A 22,208-nucleotide genomic window follows, 5' to 3' on the forward strand; every position below is an offset into this window, starting at 1 on the left:
CCATAGATAAAATATAACACTACAACATAACACTAAAATGTGTGTCGTAAAGAAATGGAGACCTTTTAGTATAACTAAGTTAGCTAAGTTAGCTTCTGGCTGGTAGCCATTAACTCACTATATAGCAATTTGGTAAGAAACTAATTCTGTCAATAATTATTTTTGATTTATATTTTAAATAACGTTTAACTAACATCTTATCAAATGTATGTTTTTCTGGCTGCTTGAAATGTCTGTAGTTTGAATAAAACATGCGCCTACCTGTTCCTGATCAATACGCTTATTTTGATGGTATTCAACAACTACAGTTCCCAGAAAGCTTAATTATTGCGCCTACCAGTAAGACTCATGGGAGGTGTAGTTAATGATACAAAACGCTTGTTTCATGTTTTAGCACTTCAGAGACGCAAATGAAATAAATTAACTAATTTAAGTGGTATCTAATGTTTGACGAAGAAACTTTCAAACTAACTAAAAGGCAGCCATAGTGCATTTATCAGATACAAGATATTCTCATTTTCTGCTATGAACAATGTTACTGAAATCCAGTGATGACACCAGAGGATATTGAAATTAGTAATAATTGTAAGACTCACAACTATGTTGGAGTTAAAACTTATAATGGCATCTTGTATTTGGTTAGTAATTCAAACCCAATGTGTTTTACTGTATAATAAGTTGCTAAAATAAAACATTACATAAGGTAACAAGGTAGAAGTCTTAAAACATTTAATGAAAACACAGCTTTTAGAAATATAAATACTAAAAAGGTATCATGAATTTCCCACAGGATTTCTTAATGAAAAAAATGAAGACAACACACCCACAAACAGCATACACAGTGATGTTCTTCCAGAGACAGACAGCAGATTCAAATGGGATGATTAATCAATCTTCCTCCAATTCTGATCACTTTATTGCCTTTGCTGCTTTTTATAGTATAATGAGCCTGTTGTAAAATGCTGTCTGCATATTTGTAACTGCGTTTTCACTAGTTGGTACTACATATGCTTTTTATCAAGTTCAGTCGTGATCTGCTGCTGTATCCCCAGGACAGTTAGAGCACAGGTCGTCTTCATCTGTAAAAAAAAAACAACAACCAAAAAACAAAACTAAATCCAAAATTATACAAAATATACCAGCAAAGGCAATAAAACAACAATAAAACTATGGCCATGTTGTTGTCACTCTTACCATTATAGGTGGTCCCACACCATATGCAGTAAAAATGGATTCCTCTCAAATACGATGTCAAAATTTGCAGTTTATCAAAGGACTGTAATAGAGAGGAACATATTATACTGGATTAATCATCACTGACATCTACTGAATTTCTTGCATGATATGCCAGTATACTGCATATTCTATACTGGCAGAATCTGCTATTATACACAAGTCCCCCCCCTTTAAAAAAATTTTACAAATTCATATCACACAAAATGTAAATGAAATTAGATATTATAAGATTATATACTTATTTCCTATACTTGCCAATATGAAAACATGAGAAAGATACAATAAATCATTAAAGACAAACAAAACTTAATACTCACGGTTAATTCCACAATCTCCTTTTCTTCTTCTTCTTCCTCCTCCTCCTCCTCCTCATCGTGACTAGCTTCTTCGTCATCAGCATCTTCTTTTGGCCAGTACCAGTCTTCTCTGGGGACAGTGATGCCCTGAAATATAAAGAGAAAACCAATCTCTCTTCTGTGATATTGTTTCTGTATTAATCTATGGTAATTTTCCTGGCATGTTTTTGTTAATTCCCATTGCAGAGTACTGTGATGTCCTGATGAGTCTGTGCTATGTCAAAATCCTTCGAACCTTCTGACTGTCAAGCTGCTCACAGGCTCGCTGACTCCTTCTGAGATCTCCTTCAATCTTACGCTCCTCTCTCTCTGACCTTACTCTTGACCTGGAATAAAAAAAACCTGAAGATTACACACACTGACTATGAAACATCTGGTATAGTGCATTTCACAGACAGCTGCAAACTTCACCTAAAGTCTTCCAGAGATTGGGTCTCATTCTGTTGTTTGACTTGTACTTTCTGTCGATAGTGTTCAAGTTCCTCCTCTGCTTTTCTTTTCTTCACCTCTTCCATTCCAATGCCACCTCTGTCTGATTCAGCATACACAGAAAAGTACATGGTAAGCCATTGATTGGATTGCATGTTCTTACCAAACACTTTAAATAAAAAAAACAAATATATTTCCCACCAGTTTTGATGTTTAGAGGAATGGGATCGACCCTCCCAGCTCCTGAAGAGGTAGCACAGATTAACATTAATAAATGCAAGTAGTGCAAAACATGAAAAATTAGACACATCAGTAAGCCAGAAACTTGCCCTTCTTCCCGAGTCCTTGGCCAGCTTTGTAGCCCATTTTCTGCAGAAGTGCAAATCCCTTGTTCTCATTGCTGATTGAGCTCTGTAAAGCTGCTTCTCGACTTTCCGTCTCTTGCTCCTTGTAGGTTTTCTGTCGGTTTTTAATGTTCTTCTCCTTTGCCTGCGTCTCCCTCTTCATTGCTGCTTTTACCCGCCTCACCATGCTGACTCCTGGTTTCACATCTTGTCTGACAGACAGAGAAACATTGGGAGAGTAATTGGGATAACAATACAGTGATAGCTATTCTGAAAGTAAACTTCTACTCTTATATTTTCATAGCTGACACCACAGGACTGTAAACTCCATCACAATTTCGACATCCCCGGGTTTTAATACAGAACTGTAGGAACATAAAACACTTACATTTTACTGAGAAAAGCATCAGACATATAGTCCTCTTCCTCATCAGACATTATGGCCGCGCCAAAAGAGGTGAAAGTATAGAAAACAACACCTGCAGCTAATACTTAACTATCCGGTTGAGCCGTTTTAATTGCTTCTCTTATGTTTGGTTCGTTCAAAGATACATTCCGTGTAGCTACAAGGTACACATAAAGTCTGAAGTTCCGGAAAATAATTCAGAAGAAAGTATGTAATTTGAGTGCACATAGACAAGTAGAAAAAAATGTTACCCATAATGTGTCACAATTTTTGTTTGTTATATTAAAGCTGCATTTTTTGCGTATTATTTCATTGGTTTCACATCGGAATGACTTTAATGCGACACCGCCGATACTCGTCGTCATTCATCCTGGGTTATCGAGACACAGGTAGGATGAACAGTTTGGCTACGTATATCCCGTAGTTCAGGAAGGTGTTGTTGTGGAGGTGGTTTTGAACATTTGAATGTTTTAAAATATGACGATAGATGGCTGACGTTCAGTCTGGATGAGAGTGTGTAGTCGGAGTTCAGCTTGTTCCTCGTAGGAACTAGCTAGCTTAGTTTGCTAACTCGCTCGCCTATCAACAGCTGGAAGGAGGCAGCTGTCAACACAGAACAGCAAGGTGTTAACGCTATCCAGCTTTAACGTTTCAGTTTGTGACATTTTAAAAGATAAATTAGTCTGGGGTTAATAACGTTTAAACCACTGACAGCTGCTGTAACTTTGTAACTATTTGTGTCTTTGCACAAACCTTATAAAGTCATTGTAAGGACGGCAAATGTCCACAGAGCTTTAGTAACTCAAATATTGTTACAATTCTTTCTAGGTGATAGCTAATCTCATAGGAAGGGGCGAATATTAGAGACATGTACTGACAAGGCACATCCCCTAATGTAACATTACAGAGGCGAGGTTGTACAGCACTGTGTCAAAAGGTCTTCGCCATGGAGCTGGCTCACAGTCTGCTGCTCAATGAAGATGCCTTGGCCCAGATCACTGAAGCAAAGAGGCCTGTCTTCATCTTTGAGTGGCTCCGCTTCTTGGATAAAGTGCTTGTTGCTGCAAATAAGGTGACTGTTCGGACTTTTAGCTTAGTTTTTCTGAGTGAGTTTCATGGGAAGTAGTTTGTAACTTTATTTTGTGTGTGTGGCTGGCAGGTGGATGTGAAAGAGAAGCAGAAGAAGCTGGTTGAGCAGCTGACAGGACTTATCAGCAGTGCCCCTGGACCACCAACAAGAAAACTGTTGGCCAAAAATCTTGCCACCCTTTACAGCATCGGCGATACCTTCACAGTTTTCCAGACTCTGGACAAATGCAATGACATCATCAAAAGCAAAGATGACACACCTGCATACTTGCCAACAAAACTGTAAGATCCCATAATCACAGCTGTATGTTTTTACATAGGCTTTTTGAAAAATTGAGTATATATAAGATTATACACATTTGCGTATATATAAGCTGATCACCACTGCTTTCAGAGTTGCAGGCATACACTGTAGGCCCACCTTCAAGGTTATCAGGGTTAAACCAAAGGTTAATCTGCAGAATGACATTTCATATTTAAAGGGGGGGATTAAGGATACATGAGCAGATATTATGCTGTTTTTCAGTGGCTGAAGCAGCATAAGTGTTGTCCTGCAGGGTTTTATCCATCATTCATTTATACCTGCTTGTTTCTACACAGACAGAGGTAGACTGTGAGGCAATATGGGGCACATACAGGTGTCAGTACCTCCTTGCTAAACCCTAAGACACAGTGTTTTAGTATAGATGATAATGTGTTTGAAGCTTTGAGGTTAAATCTAACTCATGATGCAGATGGTTGATTTTGAGGTCTCATTTGGTTATTTCATTGCATTTTTTATCAAATAATTTGAAGTGATCTGTAATTGTTTTAAAGCATACAGTAACTTTTCTTACAGTGCTGCAGTGGCATGTGTTGGAGCTTTTTATGAGAAGATGGGCAGGATGCTGGGAAGCTCCTTTCCGGACACAATTAATAATCTTTTGAAGGCATTAAAGAGTGCAGAGGTAAGACTTGTGCAAAATTAGGAAATGGAACTGATGTAGGAAGAATAAAGGATAACAAGAGATTTCCTATTCAGAAACTGGTGTGACATCTATTTTAATACTCTTATTTTCATCTTTACTTTGTTGATCTAGTCTCAAGGCAGAGGAGAGATCCTCCTCAGCCTGCAGAAGGTGCTCAGTGGTCTGGGCGGGGCTGCAGCTTCATGTCACAGAGATATCTACAAGAATGCCCGCTCTCTACTCACAGACAGGTCCATGGCTGTACGCTGTATGGTAGCAAAGGTTGGTCTCAGAAAAATGTCTAAATTGAGATTTAAAGGATTTAACAACAAGTACAGTAGAATTAGTAGGTGTGGTCATTATTATGCTCCATACTCTGAAGGTTCCTTGCACTGGTGGAGGATTCTTACAAAGCCTAGAAGCAAGCTCAGACCTTTTCTCTCAAAAACAAACGTTACTCCTAAAATGAGGATCTTTTATGTTCCTAATGTGTTGAGACCCTTTTAGGGGATTGTACTGCAATATCCAAGACTCCACTTCATGCTCCTCTCATAAAGATGAAGGGACCAGGTGATATCTTGAGCTCATTGTTTTGGCAACCTTTAGGTTAATTCCTGTAGGAAATAAGTAAAGCCATGTCATTCTGAGCACAAAAATACCTTTGACTTGAACTGTAGGTTTGTGCTATGTCATTCGTGTTGACCAAACTCAGATGTGTTGCACAAAGACAATTTCCTGTTTAGAAAACATGACACCAATTGTACCGTATATGGTACTGCGCCCTGTATATGTAATGATATGTAGAGTGTGAACTGAGCATCTACATTGTTTGTATGCATCATTGGTATATGTATATTATGTAAAATCAGTCAATCATTTTATTTGCTCTTAAAGGACAGTTGGTTGTGCAGCAGTGAAACAAAAAAGATGTTTCCTGTACATACGCAATGTAAATGTTAATGAACTTTATTCTCCTCTTGGTTAGTGCCTGTTGGAGCTGCAGAATGAGGCAGTATTCATGTGGACCACAGAACTGGAGAACATGGCCACGTTGTGTTTTAAGGCCTTGGAAGGATCCAACTATGGCGTTCGGGTAGCAGTGGCCAAACTGCTGGGGACAGTCATGGCTACTGCTTTGATGCCCAAACAAGCAGCTGGTAGGTTAAACAGTTGATTTGTGTCTTTCATGTCAGGTAGATTAGCTCACCACTTTTGTTCTTCACTATCTCAAATCTGTTTTCCTCAGTGATGCGTCAGAATGTGAAGCGGGCCACTCTGGAGGAGGTGCTGGAGCTAATGGCCACTGGATTTCTGCGTGGTGGATCTGGCTTCCTCAAGAGTGGAGGGGAGATGTTGAAGGGGGGAGGCTCCGTCAGCAGGGAGGTGCGGGTGGGCGTCACACAGGTGAGCGGATTTCTCAAAAATAAATGAAAACCTGATCCCGCATTGTCTGACTCAACCACTTCACACAAAATCTTTCTTCATCCTCCTCAGGCCTACGTTGTGTTTGTGACCACACTTGGTGGTCAGTGGCTGGAGCGCAACTTTGCCACATTCCTGTCCCACGTTTTGGACCTGGTCTCTCACCCGCGGGCCACGCAGACACACGTTGAGGCTGTGTACTCACGCCGCTGTGTCTCCTTCATGCTTCGTGCCACCCTGGGGGGCTTACTTGGAGAGAAAGCACAAATTGCAGCCGGCAAAGAAATCTGCCAAGCAATCAGCAAGCAAATGAGGGCTGTGGGTAAGGAGGATGGGGGGGAAATATCACGGTTCAGAGCATTGCAGAGTAAGTACTCATCCATTATTATCACTTTTAATTCACCCTTCATTCAGTTTCTAAAATTCTTGCATGGTTTTACGCTTGTGCTGTATATGGAGATGGGTTTTATTTCCTGTCTTGTGTTGTGTGAGGAGATGGCTTCTCCTTTTTCTGCTTTCTTTCTTTCTTTCTTTCTTTCTGCTCTTGCTTCTTTCTTCATATCTCTTTTTAACCACAGGCAGCATCATAATGTCAGTAACATTTCCATCGCCAGCTCAGCATTTGAGTTACCCATGCTTGCATTATTGCATACCCTTCATAGCTGTTTGCCTGTGAATTTATTTTTTGTTATTGCATTACAATCCCTGAGGAGCAGATAACATAACTCTTTCTGACTGTTGACATGTGGCTGACACCAGCAGAAAAACTGCATGTGCCACTATACTCACAGACACATAGTAGGAAGAAGCCATTTCCCCCTTACAGCATTAACAAATAATATTTACTCCTTATGTTTGTCTATCATTTATTTTAGTTCCACTTTTTCTGCTCCACAACAACGCATCAATCATTTTACAATCACCTTTATCTCATTCATAAGGGATGATTCTTACTCTGATTTGCTTTGCAACCTTTAAACTATCGTACATTTTGTTAAAACTACATTCTTTTGTTCTCATTGATGTTAACACTGAATTTGAAATAGATGTTGAATGTTGGTGTCTCTCAAGACATGGTCCTGGGCACTTCATCGTTCACTCTGTACTTACTGCACTTCGTAGCCTTTCCAACCAGCTGGATCTATGAGACTTCTTGAAATGAGAAATGTCAGATTTCCAAGTCACTAAAAGTGACTTGGTCACTTGGTAAAAGTGTCAATAAAAGTGACTTGGAAAACGTTTTCCTGGTGCCACAATGGAAGTGGGACGTCCTAGTGTATGTTCCCCTCTGTATTCTACAGTCAGATCCCTGTATGCAAAGTTGTGTGGGAAAAAAAACATGACTGCCACAGTTCAAGAAGCAGCTTTAAATCTCTTCCTAAAGTCATTTAATCCACGTTTTCCTTATGTGTGATCTCTCTTGACTGTTTAGAGCTCTGAGGATTTCAGTTCTTCAAAAACAGTCTCATCAGCAATTTTATTAACTTTCGTAAATTTTTTCTATAAAAAGAATCCTCAGAGCTCTGAGTTTTTGGTGCATACACTACCAGGCGAAAGTTTAAGAACACCCCCATTTTTCAAGTCCAGTGAATGTAAACTTCATAGAAAAGAGGCCTTTTCAGGGATTAACAAATTGGTTAACATACAGCAAACAAATCCTACAGGTGCCCAAACTTTTGCCTTACAAACCCTCTGTCTGGAACAAACTGTGTTACTACATCCTCAGGACAATACACTACTGCTTGAAGTAGTTTCTATAACTTTGTATTAGTGATGAGAAAAAGACGAGTAACAAAGGAAGACAGACTGGTTGGTCAGGGGTCGATCCTACAGCAAGATAATGACCCCAGACAATAGAATAAAAGAACCAGATTGTGGCTTCAAATGATGGAAGACCAGCAAAGTGTCCAGACTTAAAAACCCCATGTTTGGGATGAACTGGACAGAAGTCGAAAATTAAGCAACCTACAAGTGCAAGACATTTGTGGGAACTATTGCGACTTCTAGGATGAACTTCCTGAACAATGTTTGAACGCCACAAATGTGTTTGGCTGCTAGGTGTGTCAAAAAAATCAGATTAAATTTAGAAGATTCTATGATTTTTTGCTTTTAAAATCTTCAATTATTTATTTGTTCTACGCTTTAATTTCAGGAACACTGAGACATTGAATTATGTAAATTCAAGGAACAGCTGGGAGAATGAAGGTGTTCTGAAACCTTTCACTGGCAGTGTAAAGCAGCTTCTGTATTGTGACGTAGTTCTGTAGTTGATGATGATGTGTGACAGCAATGCATGGCCTAGTGTGGTCAGTCAGTTATGCAATTACAAGCCACAGTTTATTATTAAACTAATAGATCCTGAAGATAATAGTTGTTACCTTTCTATGTTTTTGAGAAAATATCAATCTGAGTTACTATTGACTGCTGCCTACCTTATCCATCAATGCTGCACACATTCTGAATCATGAGTTAAGTAACAAATGATTATACTTCAAAAGTGTGAAACTTAGTAATGACTTGGAAAACATTTGAAGCTTATTAATAACTTATCAATAAATTGTTGCCAGGATTTTTGATGTTGTTCAACTGCATTTTATTCTTGCATGTTTCTCTCTTTGTGCCTCGTTCTTCCAGAGGCAGTTGTGAATGACATCAGTGGAGAGAACAAGGCAGGGGCAGCTGACGTCTCTGCCAGTCAGCATGTTATGGTGTGCGCATTGAAAGAACTGGGCAGTCTAGTTCAGAGTTTGAGTGCCACAGCTTCACCGCTCATCCAGGAGCCTTCTATAGGTGAGACACATAAGATATGAAATAGGTAAAAATAGGACATGCTTTTCATTGCTCTTAAGTTTCTATACACACAAGCTGGGTTTACACAGATGACAATACTTCTAATTTGCTCACTTAATCAACATAATTGACATCCGAACATCTTTTGTAACTTCGGTAATGTGTAAATCTAACATCCACCTCTTTTACCAACTGAAAGGATAAAGTACTCACTACAGTTGGAAGCTGGAAGACTGAATTCATTCATAACTTAAAACGTATTTCATATTCTTTCCCCCAGGACTTCTTGAGACTGTGACTTCAGTGCTGCTGCACCCAAGCATGGCAGCTCGTTTGGCGGCTGCATGGTGCCTGCGCTGCGTTGCCGTGGCCCTGCCCTATCAGTTGACCCCACTGCTGGACCGCTGCGCAGAGAGAATTAACAACCTGAAGAGTTCACCTGAAGCTGTGAGCGGCTACAGCTTTGCGATGGCCGCTCTGCTGGGAGGCGTACACCAGTGCCCGCTCGGTATCCCCCACTCCAAGGGCAAGGTGTGTAGCCTCTAATGAGACTCTGATCAATAACTGAATCACTTCTCTGTTTAGTTTCTGTTTATCACCCTTTGACTGACTTCTTGTACCAGCCTCACTGATTTCCCTGTGTTGTTTTCTTGTAGTTGGTGGTGAGTATAGCTGAAGACCTCCTGCGGACAGCAGCTCAGAACAGTCGACTATCCCTGCAGCGCACTCAGGCTGGATGGCTTCTGTTAGGGGCCCTCATGACTCTGGGTGAGCCTCCCAGACATTGCTTATCTCTTGGCTTTGATTTGTCAGCATTTCTGTCTCCCTCTCGCCACCAACATGGTCGCTACATTGTGTTTGTGCCTAGGTCCCGCCCTCGTTCGCTATCACCTCCCGAAGATGCTGCTGCTGTGGAGGAATGTGTTTCCTCGCTCCCAGAAGGAGCTGGAGGCAGAAAAGGCCAGAGGAGACTCCTTCACCTGGCAGGTCACCCTGGAGGGCCGAGCTGGAGCGCTGTGCGGTACGTAAACACCTTCCTGTTTACCTTCACGCTCTGTAATGTCAGCAGACACAGTTTTGACCAACTCTCCTGTTCCTTTGGTCTGTAGCCATGCGCAGCTTTGTGGCCCACTGTCCTGAGCTTCTCACAGAAGATGTGATCCGTAGACTGATGACTCCCATTGAATGTGCCATGACCATGATGTCTCAGTGAGTGTGATGCTTTTAATCATGACGGTCTGTTACAGATATAAAAACAGAGGTATTTCGTGTTTGTTTGCAGGATTTCACAATTTTCGTAGACAGTTCATCAATTCTGTCATGCGATAAGTATTTTCTGCTTTTCTTTCATTGTTGTGTGATTATACATCTAATGATTGTTATTATTTAATCCTCTGTCAGTGTCCCTGCCATCATTAAGGTCCATGGTGCTCATCTGAAAGCAAGTGCGGCGATGGTGAGGCTCAGGTTGTACGACATTTTGGCTCTACTGCCTCCCAAGACCTACGAAGGTAACAGAGTAACTTCAGCATTTTTTTCGCACAGATGTTCAGAACATTTATAAAAGCTTTTTGAAACCCTGTAATTTTCTTGTGTAGGCAGTTTCAATGCCCTCCTGAGGGAGCTGGTGGCTGAGTTCACGTTGACTGACAACTCAGCAAACACCACCACCTCTTTGCTGCGCTCTCTCTGTCACTATGACGACAGTGTGCTCATGGGCTCCTGGCTACAGGAGACTGACCACAAGTCCATAGAGGATCAAGTAAGTAAAAACCTCTAAATAAATGTAGATTATTTTTGTGTGTGGTTGTGTTTGTACAAAGGATATTTGGACAGAAATCCTGATTATCTTGTGTTAATTGGTTAACAACAACGATCTCCACTATTATTATCTAATTTTCTGTTTGGTCTGTGCTATTGTTGTTAATATTACTACATTACTGTTCCCAAACAGCTGCAGCCCAACAGTGCGTCTGGCAGCGGAGCTCTGGAACATGATCCCTCCTCCATCTACCTGCGTGTCCCCGTAGGCGAGGCCATCCCAGGGCCTCTCCCTTTGGGTGTGTCTGTCATCGACGCCTCTGTGGCTCTGTTCGGTGTGGTTTTCCCCCATGTCTCCTTCAAACACAGGTGAGAAGTTTAGTTGAAATTTTAAAAAGTAGTTTATCTTTATATTTGCAACATGGCAAACATTTCGCAGTATTTCATCGTGATTTCTTTGTTCTCATGTTGGTTTATTGTTTATTTATAGTCCCTGCTGCACTATGAATCTTTGTGCCATGCTTGTTTGTAATAAATTCTTCCTGACTTTGTGTGTGATTCAGGCTGCAGATGCTCGACCACTTTGCAGAGTGTATAAAGCAGGCTAAAGGTGTTCGACAGCAGGCGGTCCAACTGAACATCTTTACTGCAGTGCTTAGTGCCCTCAAGGTGAGAAAAGTTACTTTACACCCTCTTAGGACAGGAATTTCACATTTTATGGTTCAGTTAATATATACAATGAGAAATAATTTATCTCTTTCGTTCTTCCTGACTGAAGGGTTTGGCCGAGAACAAGAGTACTCTGGGGCCAGAGGAGGTGCGTAAGTCGGCCCTAGCCCTGGTGATGGGAGCTTTGGACAATCCTAATCCCATCCTGCGCTGTGCTGCTGGGGAGGCCCTGGGCAGGATGGCTCAGGTGGTGGGAGAGGCTACCTTCATCGCCAGAATGGCACAGACCAGCTTTGACAAGTAGGCATTTCATATTTGCATTATGTGTTTGTTTTTGTTGTTGTTTTTTTATCTCTGTTTTTTCTGTTACTTCTTCTGTTAAGATCAAGGAAGACTTGGTCAACTCACCCTCATTTTAATCAGTAAAACAGTAAAAAACTGTTTTTTAAATGTTTTATTGGAGGTCAAATATGTTTTCAGGAAGATAATAGTTTGAGTCGTTGATTGTTATTACTCTATATTGAACTACCTCTCTGTCCTTGACTTTAACCATATGATCCATATCTCTCCTCCTCCTCTATTTCCAGACTGAAGTCGGCCCGTGATGTAGTTTCAAGGACAGGCCATTCATTGGCTCTCGGCTGCCTGCATCGATATGTTGGAGGAATTGGCTCAGGCCAGCACTTAAAGACCAGTGTCAGCATCCTATTGGCTCTGGCTCAGGATGGGTCCTCTCATGAAGTGCAGGTACAGTGAATTACTCGGGAGAAATGTTAGAATCCACTCACAGTTATAAAAATAGAGTTGAGTTGTAGCGGTTTGAATTATCTTTTTGTCCCTTAGCTTCCTCTGTCGAAACTGGATTATAATTTGGTTAATTTGGATGTTGTTTTTTTGTATTGTATTTAATTTCTAAGCATCATTACATAAAAAAAACCATCAGGCTTTGTTTCATCATTCATACTTTACATGTTACTAATTCAGATATTGTCTACACTTTGTTTTGTCAGACATGGGCTTTGCACTCTCTGGCTCTGATCGTGGACTCCAGTGGTCCCATGTACAGAGGCTACGTGGAGCCCACACTGTCCCTGGTGCTCACTCTCCTCCTCACTGTGCCCCCATCTCACACAGAGGTGCACCAGTGTTTGGGCCGCTGCCTGGGAGCTCTCATCACCACTGTGGGACCAGAATTACAGGGTAACTGTGGCAGAAACAACATCACTGTATCACTGACTCTCTCATTTGACTCCTATGTGCCATGTAAATGTACCCTTTCCTGGCCAGCAGATGGCAATGTAACACACTACAGGCAACTGAAGCAGAATTAGAAACATACTGTGTATCCCCTAACTGCTAAAAAATGCTGTTTCATTTTTGTCTCTCCTGCTAATCTGTGTTCCTGGCATTGCTAGGAAATGGAGCCACTATCTCCACCATCCGCTCGTCCTGCCTGGTTGGTTGTGCCATAATGCAGGACCACTCTGACTCCCTTGTGCAGGCAGCTGCCATATCATGTCTGCAACAGCTGCACATGTTTGCTCCACGCCATGTCAACCTGTCCAGCCTGGTGCCCTGTCTCTGTGTAAGAGATGAGTTTCAAACTACAAGCATGGTACTTATAGTTTGTCTTAATCTTTATCATAATTTCCTACTGTGCTATGGGATCCCTGCAGGTGCACCTGTGCAGCTCTCACCTGTTGCTGCGTCGTGCTGCTGTGGCCTGCCTGAGACAGCTCGCCCAGAGAGAGGCTGCGGAGGTCTGTGAGTACGCCATGAGCCTGGCGAAGAGAGCAGGAGACAGCAAAGACAACACTGCAATCAGTGAGTACAAATTGTGAACCAGACAAGAGCATTGTGTTTAGTTCTTATACCTCAATGAGACACGGTCACTCTTCCGTTGTTGTCTTTGTCCCTGGTTCAGATCTGAACATCACAGAGACCGGGCTGGAGGGTGTTCTGTTTGGCATGCTGGATCGGGAGACCGACAGGAAGCTGTGTTCTGATATCCATGACACACTGGGCCACATGCTGTCATCTCTTGCTGTGGAAAAGCTTTCTCATTGGCTGAAACTCTGCAAGGATGTGCTGGCAGCAACTACAGGTAAATCTACAAAGCAACAAAATATGATGCATTACCATTTTCTATCTCTGAGGAAATTAAGACTGGAACAGAAAAGAAAGTTAAGTAGAAGATGAGTCAAGTCGGTGACAGCCCATCCAAACAACAGTCCATCTTCTCATTCAGATGTAGGCGGAGCTGTTGCATTTGAGGTGGAAAAGGATGAGGAAGACTCCGAGAAGAAAGACGAGATGGACGATGACACCATGTTCACAGGCCTGGGTGAAGACGACAAGTCCAAGCCTTCGGTGGCTCCACGCTGGGTGACACGGGTGTTTGCCGCCGACTGCTTGTGCCGCATCATCCTGCTGTGTGAGAATGCAGACAAAACCCACTTCGACCTGGCAGCTGCCCGCTCTGCACAAGCCAAGAACCCCAAAGGTAACACTCACCGTGCTGCCAGAACAGAGTAGCTCGGAGTTCACTTAAGGATTTGTGATTGATTTATGCCACCTGTGATCTTTTGTTGGTCCAACAAAATGAGGTTTATTTTTTGGGTTGAGTTTATACAGTCTATCTTTTTGCAATCCCCAGGCAGTTCTAGTGTCAGCTGCTGAAGAAGCTCATTCATGTGCTTTTATGTAAAGATAGAACCAAGCTAGAGATGAATCAGCAATAGAGGGAGGGATTTTTTTCACAGTGACAGATAAAGGAGCCAGTATTTATATAAGCTCCTTGGAAATAAGGAAGCATTTTACAGGCTAGACAGTAAGAGCACAGTGTAGTGATTTTGCAGCTCTGAAAGGAGCTAAGCCAAATTTAGTGACTGGGATTGAGTGGATGGTTGGTCTGCAGGTTGGTGTGTCCAACTAATCCCCTGAAAGGTGCACTTCAGCTAAAACTCAATTAAAACTCAGCCTCAAGGTCGATATCCGGTTTCTTTTGAAACACTGCAAGCACACTCTGGAAACTGAGTTGGCGTGTCCATCTGTATTTAATCTTCAATTCATCATTCTCACTAAGAGGAAGCAAACACAAAGACCTTGGAGGCAATAATTGTACCTTCTTGTAAGGATTACTAAAGCAAATATTAAACAATGAATGTCAAATGTTGAACACAATTTTTACTTTCTGATTGTGTAATGTGGCTGCTCACCCAGGTCACAATCTTTATAATGATTAGATATGTTTTTCTATTTCTCACACAATGTGTTTTTTTCCCGCCCATCCAGGAGATCTGTTGGTGATCCATTTGTCTGACCTCATCCGCATGGCCTTCATGGCGGCGACAGACCACAGTAACCAGCTGAGGATGGCTGGCCTGCAGGCCCTGGAGGACATAATTAAAAAGTTTGCATCCGTACCAGAGCCTGAGTTCCCGGGGCACGTTATCCTGGAACAATACCAGGCCAATGTGAGTCAAGAACACATCAAATTGCATTATGGTGCAAAACTGATAGTGACAGAGCAAGTGTGAAACAAACTGAAAAAGTGAACTTTTGCCAATCATGTATGCATTTAGGTCGGAGCTGCCCTCAGACCTGCATTTTCACCTGATACACCGTCTGACATAACAGCTAAGGCGTGCCAGGTAAGACAAAAATATTAAGAGGAGAATTTTACAACTAAATTTGTTCACACTTCTCCTTTGATGTTCATTGAAAAAACTCTGTCTGAAGTGTGCACTACAGAAATGCAAAGACGCCATTAGCACCCAGCAACTAGATGTTTGTGCAGTAACATTCATGCATTAGAACAGCTGCCTTTGCATATTATCCATATATTCTGATGATGTTGGAGGCCTTTTGTAGCAGCAAGACTACAATAGCAGTTAATTACCACTGTACAGTGAGTCATCGCCCCCTTAGAACCCAGCAGTGTCAAATGTTCTGCCTTAACACTCTTTGACTTATCTGACTGATATGAAGAATGAGTGACAGGGGGAAATAACAAACATGCCTGTCAGCAGTATTATTAAAAACCCTTCTCTCTTTGACATTCCCCTTCGTGTCTCTGGCTGGGAGTTTGTGCCCCTTGAAACTATTTCTGGTCTTTCTGAAGGCCAAAAGCGTGATCTCAGAGTTAGAATGATTAACTCAAGAGAAAAACAAAATAAATATCCATAACACCGTGTATCCTCAAGGTGTGTGTTAAAAGCAGATATACACAACTAAAACACTATTTTACATGTACCGATGGAACTGTAGAGTTATATGACATTAGGTACTGAGAGATGTGAATATAATTTGAATAAGCAAATAGGTAGTAAGGTGTCTTAAGTATATTTCCATCATCACACATTTGTAATTCTCCTGAAAGACTCAGACTCCTGCCCTTGGCCATCTGTCACTCTAGTAGCAGTTCTCCTCAAATGCATGTAATCTTATAAATGTGTGCTCCATTTGTGCAGCCCTGACATGTCAATCCTCTTTATTAATATCTGTTCCTTGACACCGCCACCTCTTTTAATGGCATGTGTGATGGCTAATCAACCTTGAGTGCTCTGTTATATAATTTAGATTTTTTAATGTTTCTCAAGAGCTGGAAGAGAGGTAATCACTAAAAGGTCTGAAAGGCAATTAGTTACATAATTATGTATTACCTTGACCCTTTTTTTGTGACTACAGGTGTGTAGTACGTGGATTGGTAGTGGCGTAGTCAGTGACCTCAATGACCTGCGGCGGGTCCACAACCTGCTTGTGTCATCGCTGGACAAGGTGCAGGCTGGGAAAGGTTCATCCAGTCAGCTGTACAGTGAGAGTGCCACCACGATGGAGAAACTGGCTGTGCTGAAAGCGTGGGCTGAGGTGAGACTGAGGACCCTGATCAGAGCACTGTCCCACATTTGTTACACTGCATATGATGTACACTATTTTACACACACTGGCTTCCTTTCTCAGGTGTACGTGGTGGCGATGAAGATCAAGAAAGAGGCCGAGTCTAAGCCTGCCAAGCCACTCCGAAGCGGGGACGACGATGAGGATGAGGAGGATCTGGGCGCTGGCGTGCTTCCACCCGACAGTCTCATTACATTGGTGCAGCCAGAGCTGCCCTCACTGAGCCGCCTGTGGCTGGCCATGCTGCGAGACTACGCTCTGCTCACTCTGCCTGCTGAGTTCTCCAGTCAGCTGCCTGCCGACGGTACAAGACAGATTTTCGCCTACCAAATACTGAATATAACTTAGAAATGTTTAATTTTAAACTAGACATTTTCCAATTTTCTATGTTTTATTTGATATCTGAATCAAATCTTTTTATATGTTTGGACATGTGTAGATCACATGATGTACGCTTGCAGTATTTCTAATAAAACATGGCTCACACAAGCAGAGTTCTTTGCTCTACTTTTGGTCCTATAAAATTGGAGATTATATTCTCCAGAAAACTACTACTACTCCTGGAGTATTGTCAAGTAGACATTTGGATTACATGTAGATTATATATTTGTACAAATGTAAAAGTATTTTCCTGCTATTGTGTGTCTGTGTTCAGGTGGAGCTTTTTATACTCCTGAGACTATAGACACAGCAAGGCTCCACTACCGCAGCTCTTGGGCCCCTGTCCTGCATGCCGTGGCCCTTTGGCTGAGCAGCACCGGGTTTGGAGTTGGTGAAGAGAAGGAACAGGTCCCATCAGCTCTCTCCAAGGCTCCTGCCCTCGCTCAAGGAGCCCCCTCCACCACAAAGAACTTTGAGGAGTCGGTCAAAGACAGGATGCATCTAATGTTGGGTAAAGAGACACACAGCCGTCATTTGTGGTGTAGAGCAGTAACAGTATTTTGCTGTGCTCAGGAGGAGCACCTAATATACACAGACTTAAAACAAGCAAAGAGGAGCTGAGGGTGTAAGCAGATGAGAGCAATAAAGAAAATAGCATGAACACACCCAAAGTGTTTTTGTGTTCTGTCTCTCAGGTGTCAGTATAGAGTTTCTTTGCTTCCCCCGACCCGAGGAGCCCATGGAACACGTGATGTCCTGCCTGCAGGCGCTGTACACTTTGCTAGAATCTCCTTGTGCTAAGACCCATATCGCAGAGGACCAGGTAAAGACAAGTCAGAGTGCAGAAATTACAGATGTAAAGAAGAGAGATTTGAATTTTGTTTTAAAATGTATACAACATTACACATTTAATATTCAATAGTCAATTTGTGTCTGTATTTTAGGAAATACAATTTGTATTTGCTTATTTCGATTTTGGAATCTGTTTTTTCAAACCTGTTAGTTTAGTTTAGTTTACTATTAAGAACAGTATTACTGTCATATGTTGACCAAAGTTCAAACACTGCATGAACCAAAATCACAAATTCAGCTGGCAGAGCACACATTTCAAGCATTGTTGATTGCAGATTTGCTTTTACAAAATATCAAATAAGACACAGCAGATTTTATGTATGTCCTCGGTTATTTACACCGTGCAGTAATTATTTCATCTAGTCTAGTTCAAGTGAATGGGAAAGTGGTCTCTGACTTTTGGACACTGTGTTTACCAGCAACTGATCACCATCCCAATGCATTATCTGGTGAATATGACAAACACATTTACTTTGTTTGATTAAATTATTGACGGCCGCATAAGGGATAATGGGATACTGAAGGCTTCAAAAGACACGTGTGGTTGCGCTCTACAAATTTGTAAAAAAAAAAAGAAGGTTGTATTTCTCAGCTGCATTTGAATATCAGTGTTCACATTCTCACAGTGACATTGCTGTAATTATTATTTCTGTTGTAGCTGTTGGCAGTGGAGCTCCTGAACGTACTCCACAGGCTGCTGTTGACCCGGGACCCTCCTGCTGTCCAGCTCCAGGTCACTGCTGTTGTACAGGAGACCATCAGGGCTGCACAGGACCATCTGCAGCAACAGAGGACCAGCAAGGGTCAGCAACTTACACATCCTACATGATACTGCATTACATTACAATTAAATACTGTTATATTCTGAAAACACAAACTCACCATGGTGTTTTGCGTCATCTAAAAGATGACCTAATAAAAGAGTGTCAATATAAATATAAAGTGATTTAAATATTTTATTCATAGTACAGTTGTTTCAGATATTTGGCTGTTTGAGTGAACTGGGTCACTGTGATATTTCGCCCAGGCAAACAGGAAGAAGGCGAGAAAGACTCAAAGTCCAGTCTAGGGGAAGGAGGAGACACAGGGGAGCTCGTCCCTGGCAAGTCTCTAGTGTTTGCAGCAATGGAGCTGCTCGTGTTCATCCTGGTCCGGCACTTACCACAGCTTAATACACGTGTGAAGGAGTCACCCAGCCATGTGCCGCTAAGGCCTCAGCGACTACCCGACGAAAGCGCACGCCTGGTGGCAAACACAGTTTCCATCTTGGCAGAACTGCCCTCGCTCTGCTCTCCTGCTGGTGAGGCCCGAGGCAAACTGCAGCCACACACTCACACCATGCAAAATATGCAACAAAAGACAAATAGAAGAGATTATCCTCTTTTCATCTTTTCTGTACAATCACAGTACATAATAATACCAAGTCTGCCCCAGCTTTGATAAATTTTTAGAGCAATTTGACTTCCTGTTCTGCACTGAGTGTCACTAAAAAGCCTTGTTCTACTGTGGTTTCTTTGTACCTTTCAATTCTCAGATGGTATTATAAACTGCTATATGCATTTGTATGAGATTAAGAGTAAGTATGAATATTATTAGCATAGCAATGTGGTGTTCACTGAAATGATAGCCCAATTCTCACTGTTTTTTTTTTCCATCTTTACAGGAAGCATGACTATCTTACCTACGGTGCTCTTCCTAATCACCGGGGTGCTGAGGGAAACTGCAGTTAAGACTTCTGACAACTCGGTGCCTTTGCCTGTGTCAGCTGCCCTGCAGGGCATCAAGACCATCATCACCTCCCCACTGGCGCGGGTTGAGAGCATGCAGACACAGTGGACTGGCCTTGTGAGGAGCAGCCTGGCATCTGTGCTGGAGTACTCGCAGCCAGGTAAGCAAAAAACAAGCAGATATTTGACCCTGACCTCTGGCCTTTCTGTGGAGGAGACGAGAAACAGAAAAAAGTATTGTTTCATTACTCACTCATAGTACGCTTGCGTGTTTGTGTATTTCTGCAGATGAGTCCAGGCCTGACATGGATGAGGTCAGTATGTTGACAGCGATTACACTCTTCCTGCTGTCTGCTGGCAGTGAACTTGTAGGAGTGACGGCCCTGCAGAAGGGCTGCATGGACCGCTTCCGAAACGGCCTGAACTCTAGTGATCCAGGGGTAAGCACCTATATGTACAAATGACAGTGAGAGAGACTGAGAATCTCAACCTGGGCAAATTTTAATTGCCTAAAAAAGGTGTACTAAGATGTGTGTTGCCAATGTAAATGAGTGATTTCATTTTTTTTTGCCACAGGTTCAGGCCCGGTGTTACCAGCTGCTGTTGTCAGTATTTCAGCACTCCAGCCGTGCCCTGTCGACCCCGTACATCCACGCTCTGGCTCCACTCATGGTGGAGAAGCTCAAGGCAGTGGAGCGCAGTCGGCCAGGGACTGCTGCCGAGCTGCAGGCTGTGCAGGAGGGCATCAGGGTCCTGGAGAATCTGGTGGGCATGGGTGAAGAGCAGAACCGTAAGTATGCCTCTGCCTAATGGACCACTAAAGCACCGTATGTGTTCCATCAAAGTGTTTTGCTCCATTAAAGTAGGTCTCTTAAAGTATATAGCTCAGTGCCTTTGATTGTGTGCTGTCAAAGATCAGAACAATTGTGCATTAAATGCTAAATTTAGAATCCCTGTACTGGTTTACTGTTAATATTGATCACATTATGCTATCTTATATATGCAATATTATGTACTGACATTTAAAAAAAATATTTTTTGTTTCCCCAGTTACCTTGTTGTTGCTTTTTCATGTTTTCTTGTTTTTATAATAAAGCAAGTAGCACTGCATACTTACACAAACTGTAGTTAATATTTGTGTTTCATTAAGTGGAGGTGGACTGTAGTTCATTCTAGGTTTGTTATTCAAACAATTTTGTGGTTATTTGAGGTGCAGCTGGTGGTTAGGTATGATTAAGCTCTGATGAGTTTCGGAGAAGTACTCTCACATATTGTAGCTGTGTTGCTTTGTTGTTACCTTGACTTATTCAGAGAAATGACATGACATTGAGATGAAATTTGAAAATGTGTTGAATTGATCTGCCAGAGCCTTTTGCTGACCACTGTCTCATTTAGAGTGGTGCCTCATGCATCTGGTGTAGGAGTATTGGGTTAGATATGAGGCCCCAGTTCAGTTCAGCTCAGTCTTTTCTAACGTCTCATTGTCTTTATGTGTTTAATAGGGGTGCAGTTGCTGGCTCTTCTTGTACCAACTCTCGTCTCCTACCTTTTGGATGAAAACGCCATCTCCTCTGCGCCCCAAGTCTCCAAAGGTCTGCATGATTTTGCCCTTCAAAATTTAATGCGGATTGGCCCCCTCTATCCAGCTGCCTTCAAGATAGTAATTGGTGCAGCACCTGAGCTTAAAACCCGTCTGGAATCTGCTATACGGGCCAACCAGGCCAGCAGCAAAGCCAAAGCTGCAGCCAGGCAAGCTCAGCCAACTGTGCAAGCCGCACCAACCATCAAACTCAAGACGAGTTTCTTCTGAACACTCCAAAAATGCACTGTACACTCTCACAGCCTAATTTAAAGTTGTCTTTTATTGGTTTATTGTACTTTCTGTCAACAGAATTCCACATGCCACATCTGTAACAACTGCATTTTCATAAATGTATTTATTTATTCTACATCTCATCTTTGTGTTTGATGAATGGGAACTCTTTCTGAAGTCAAGGAGGCAATTATGTAAATATCATTGAAAAGCCTTTGAATGTTCACTATAAAAAAACCTCACTTTAAAATCCGTAGGAATTATTGATTGTGTGAATGTATCATTTAAAGACTTGATGCACATTTATAAAGGGACACAATTTACATTTTTGTTTTTCCCGTAGGCTCTTTTCTTTTTCCTGATCTTGTTTTTTTTTTGTCTGGTCATCATCCCTCACTATCCAAAAGTTGATGTTTATTGTGCCATTTTCCTCTTTGTATCACCATGAGCATAACAGTTATTTTATTCCAATCATGGTGTTTGTGTAATGGAGCTGGTTTAGTATATGGCCTTAGGGTCTACTAATTGTTACTTATGGGTGTTTCTTTCTTTCTTTTTGTTTGTTTTGAAAAGGTGTTTTGCTCTTAAATTATGTTGTAAACATTCCCACCACGTTATCTAAAACAAAACTGGAAATTAGTTTTGATCATTATTTTTGAGCCCAAAATGAGATTTTATTAAAACCAATGAAATATTAAAATCATCAGGCTTTTCAAATTGCTTTTAAGCAGAAATCTTCTCCCAGAGACAGTTAATTTGTCTACTGATAAATGGAGGAATACTACATCATTTAGTGTATGAGCTGCATATCATACTGTTAGTTGTTTTGCTTTTAAGTGATTATGATCCATAGATATGTGTAATAGCTTGAGCATCAGCCGCCACCACAAATTGGAAGATTTGTTGAAATGGCCCTATGTCATATTCCACTCTCATTTCTTTGACATGTGAATAAAGTTACTTTGAACTCACTCTGCTGTTGCTTGTAATTGGTTGCACATTTTTAGCCGATGGTTGAACCCATTTTCTGGAATAAATACCGATGCAGCATCTGCAACAGAATGCTCAGCTGATGTTTCCTGTCCGG

General features: G+C 41.8%; 2 protein-coding genes across 4 annotated transcripts; one reads left to right on the top strand and one right to left on the bottom strand.

The window, feature by feature from the left end:
• Positions 1 to 712: 712 nt before the first annotated feature.
• On the bottom strand, positions 713 to 2,907 carry gpatch11 (G patch domain containing 11). The gene is made up of 8 exons (XM_023411768.2): positions 2,754 to 2,907; positions 2,351 to 2,577; positions 2,223 to 2,264; positions 2,004 to 2,124; positions 1,828 to 1,918; positions 1,554 to 1,679; positions 1,195 to 1,276; positions 713 to 1,079 (listed from the first exon to the last, which is right to left on the bottom strand). Exons 1-8 carry the CDS (start codon positions 2,801 to 2,803, stop codon positions 1,024 to 1,026), a joined length of 795 nt encoding a protein of 264 aa, XP_023267536.1. The 5' UTR covers positions 2,804 to 2,907; the 3' UTR covers positions 713 to 1,023.
• Positions 2,908 to 3,123: 216 nt separating this feature from the next.
• heatr5b (HEAT repeat containing 5B) lies at positions 3,124 to 22,092 on the top strand. Of its 3 annotated transcripts, none has more exons than XM_023411703.2 (36): positions 3,124 to 3,160; positions 3,679 to 3,843; positions 3,931 to 4,142; positions 4,699 to 4,807; positions 4,940 to 5,089; positions 5,793 to 5,964; positions 6,054 to 6,211; positions 6,302 to 6,596; positions 8,864 to 9,019; positions 9,300 to 9,550; positions 9,676 to 9,787; positions 9,888 to 10,040; positions 10,129 to 10,228; positions 10,421 to 10,530; positions 10,618 to 10,781; positions 10,974 to 11,149; positions 11,344 to 11,449; positions 11,559 to 11,749; positions 12,037 to 12,196; positions 12,460 to 12,649; positions 12,865 to 13,034; positions 13,126 to 13,273; positions 13,374 to 13,553; positions 13,698 to 13,952; positions 14,744 to 14,925; positions 15,034 to 15,102; positions 16,139 to 16,318; positions 16,412 to 16,652; positions 17,004 to 17,240; positions 17,425 to 17,552; positions 18,240 to 18,384; positions 18,609 to 18,881; positions 19,245 to 19,469; positions 19,597 to 19,748; positions 19,885 to 20,098; positions 20,811 to 22,092. In XM_023411703.2, exons 2-36 carry the CDS (start codon positions 3,718 to 3,720, stop codon positions 21,116 to 21,118), a joined length of 6,198 nt encoding a protein of 2,065 aa, XP_023267471.1. In that variant the 5' UTR covers positions 3,124 to 3,160; positions 3,679 to 3,717; the 3' UTR covers positions 21,119 to 22,092. The 3 variants fall into 3 exon arrangements, with proteins under 3 accessions (XP_023267471.1, XP_023267473.1, XP_023267472.1); XM_023411705.2 differs by having other exon boundaries at positions 6,302 to 6,551; XM_023411704.2 differs by lacking the exon at positions 3,124 to 3,160 and adding an exon at positions 3,202 to 3,395.
• The last annotated feature ends 116 nt before the right edge of the window (positions 22,093 to 22,208 follow it).

This window comes from Seriola lalandi, unplaced genomic scaffold (assembly GCF_002814215.2).
Source record: "Seriola lalandi dorsalis isolate HSWRI2012SDOR001 ecotype SW California unplaced genomic scaffold, Sedor1 jcf7180002054470, whole genome shotgun sequence".
Classification (NCBI taxonomy): domain Eukaryota; kingdom Metazoa; phylum Chordata; class Actinopteri; order Carangiformes; family Carangidae; genus Seriola; species Seriola lalandi.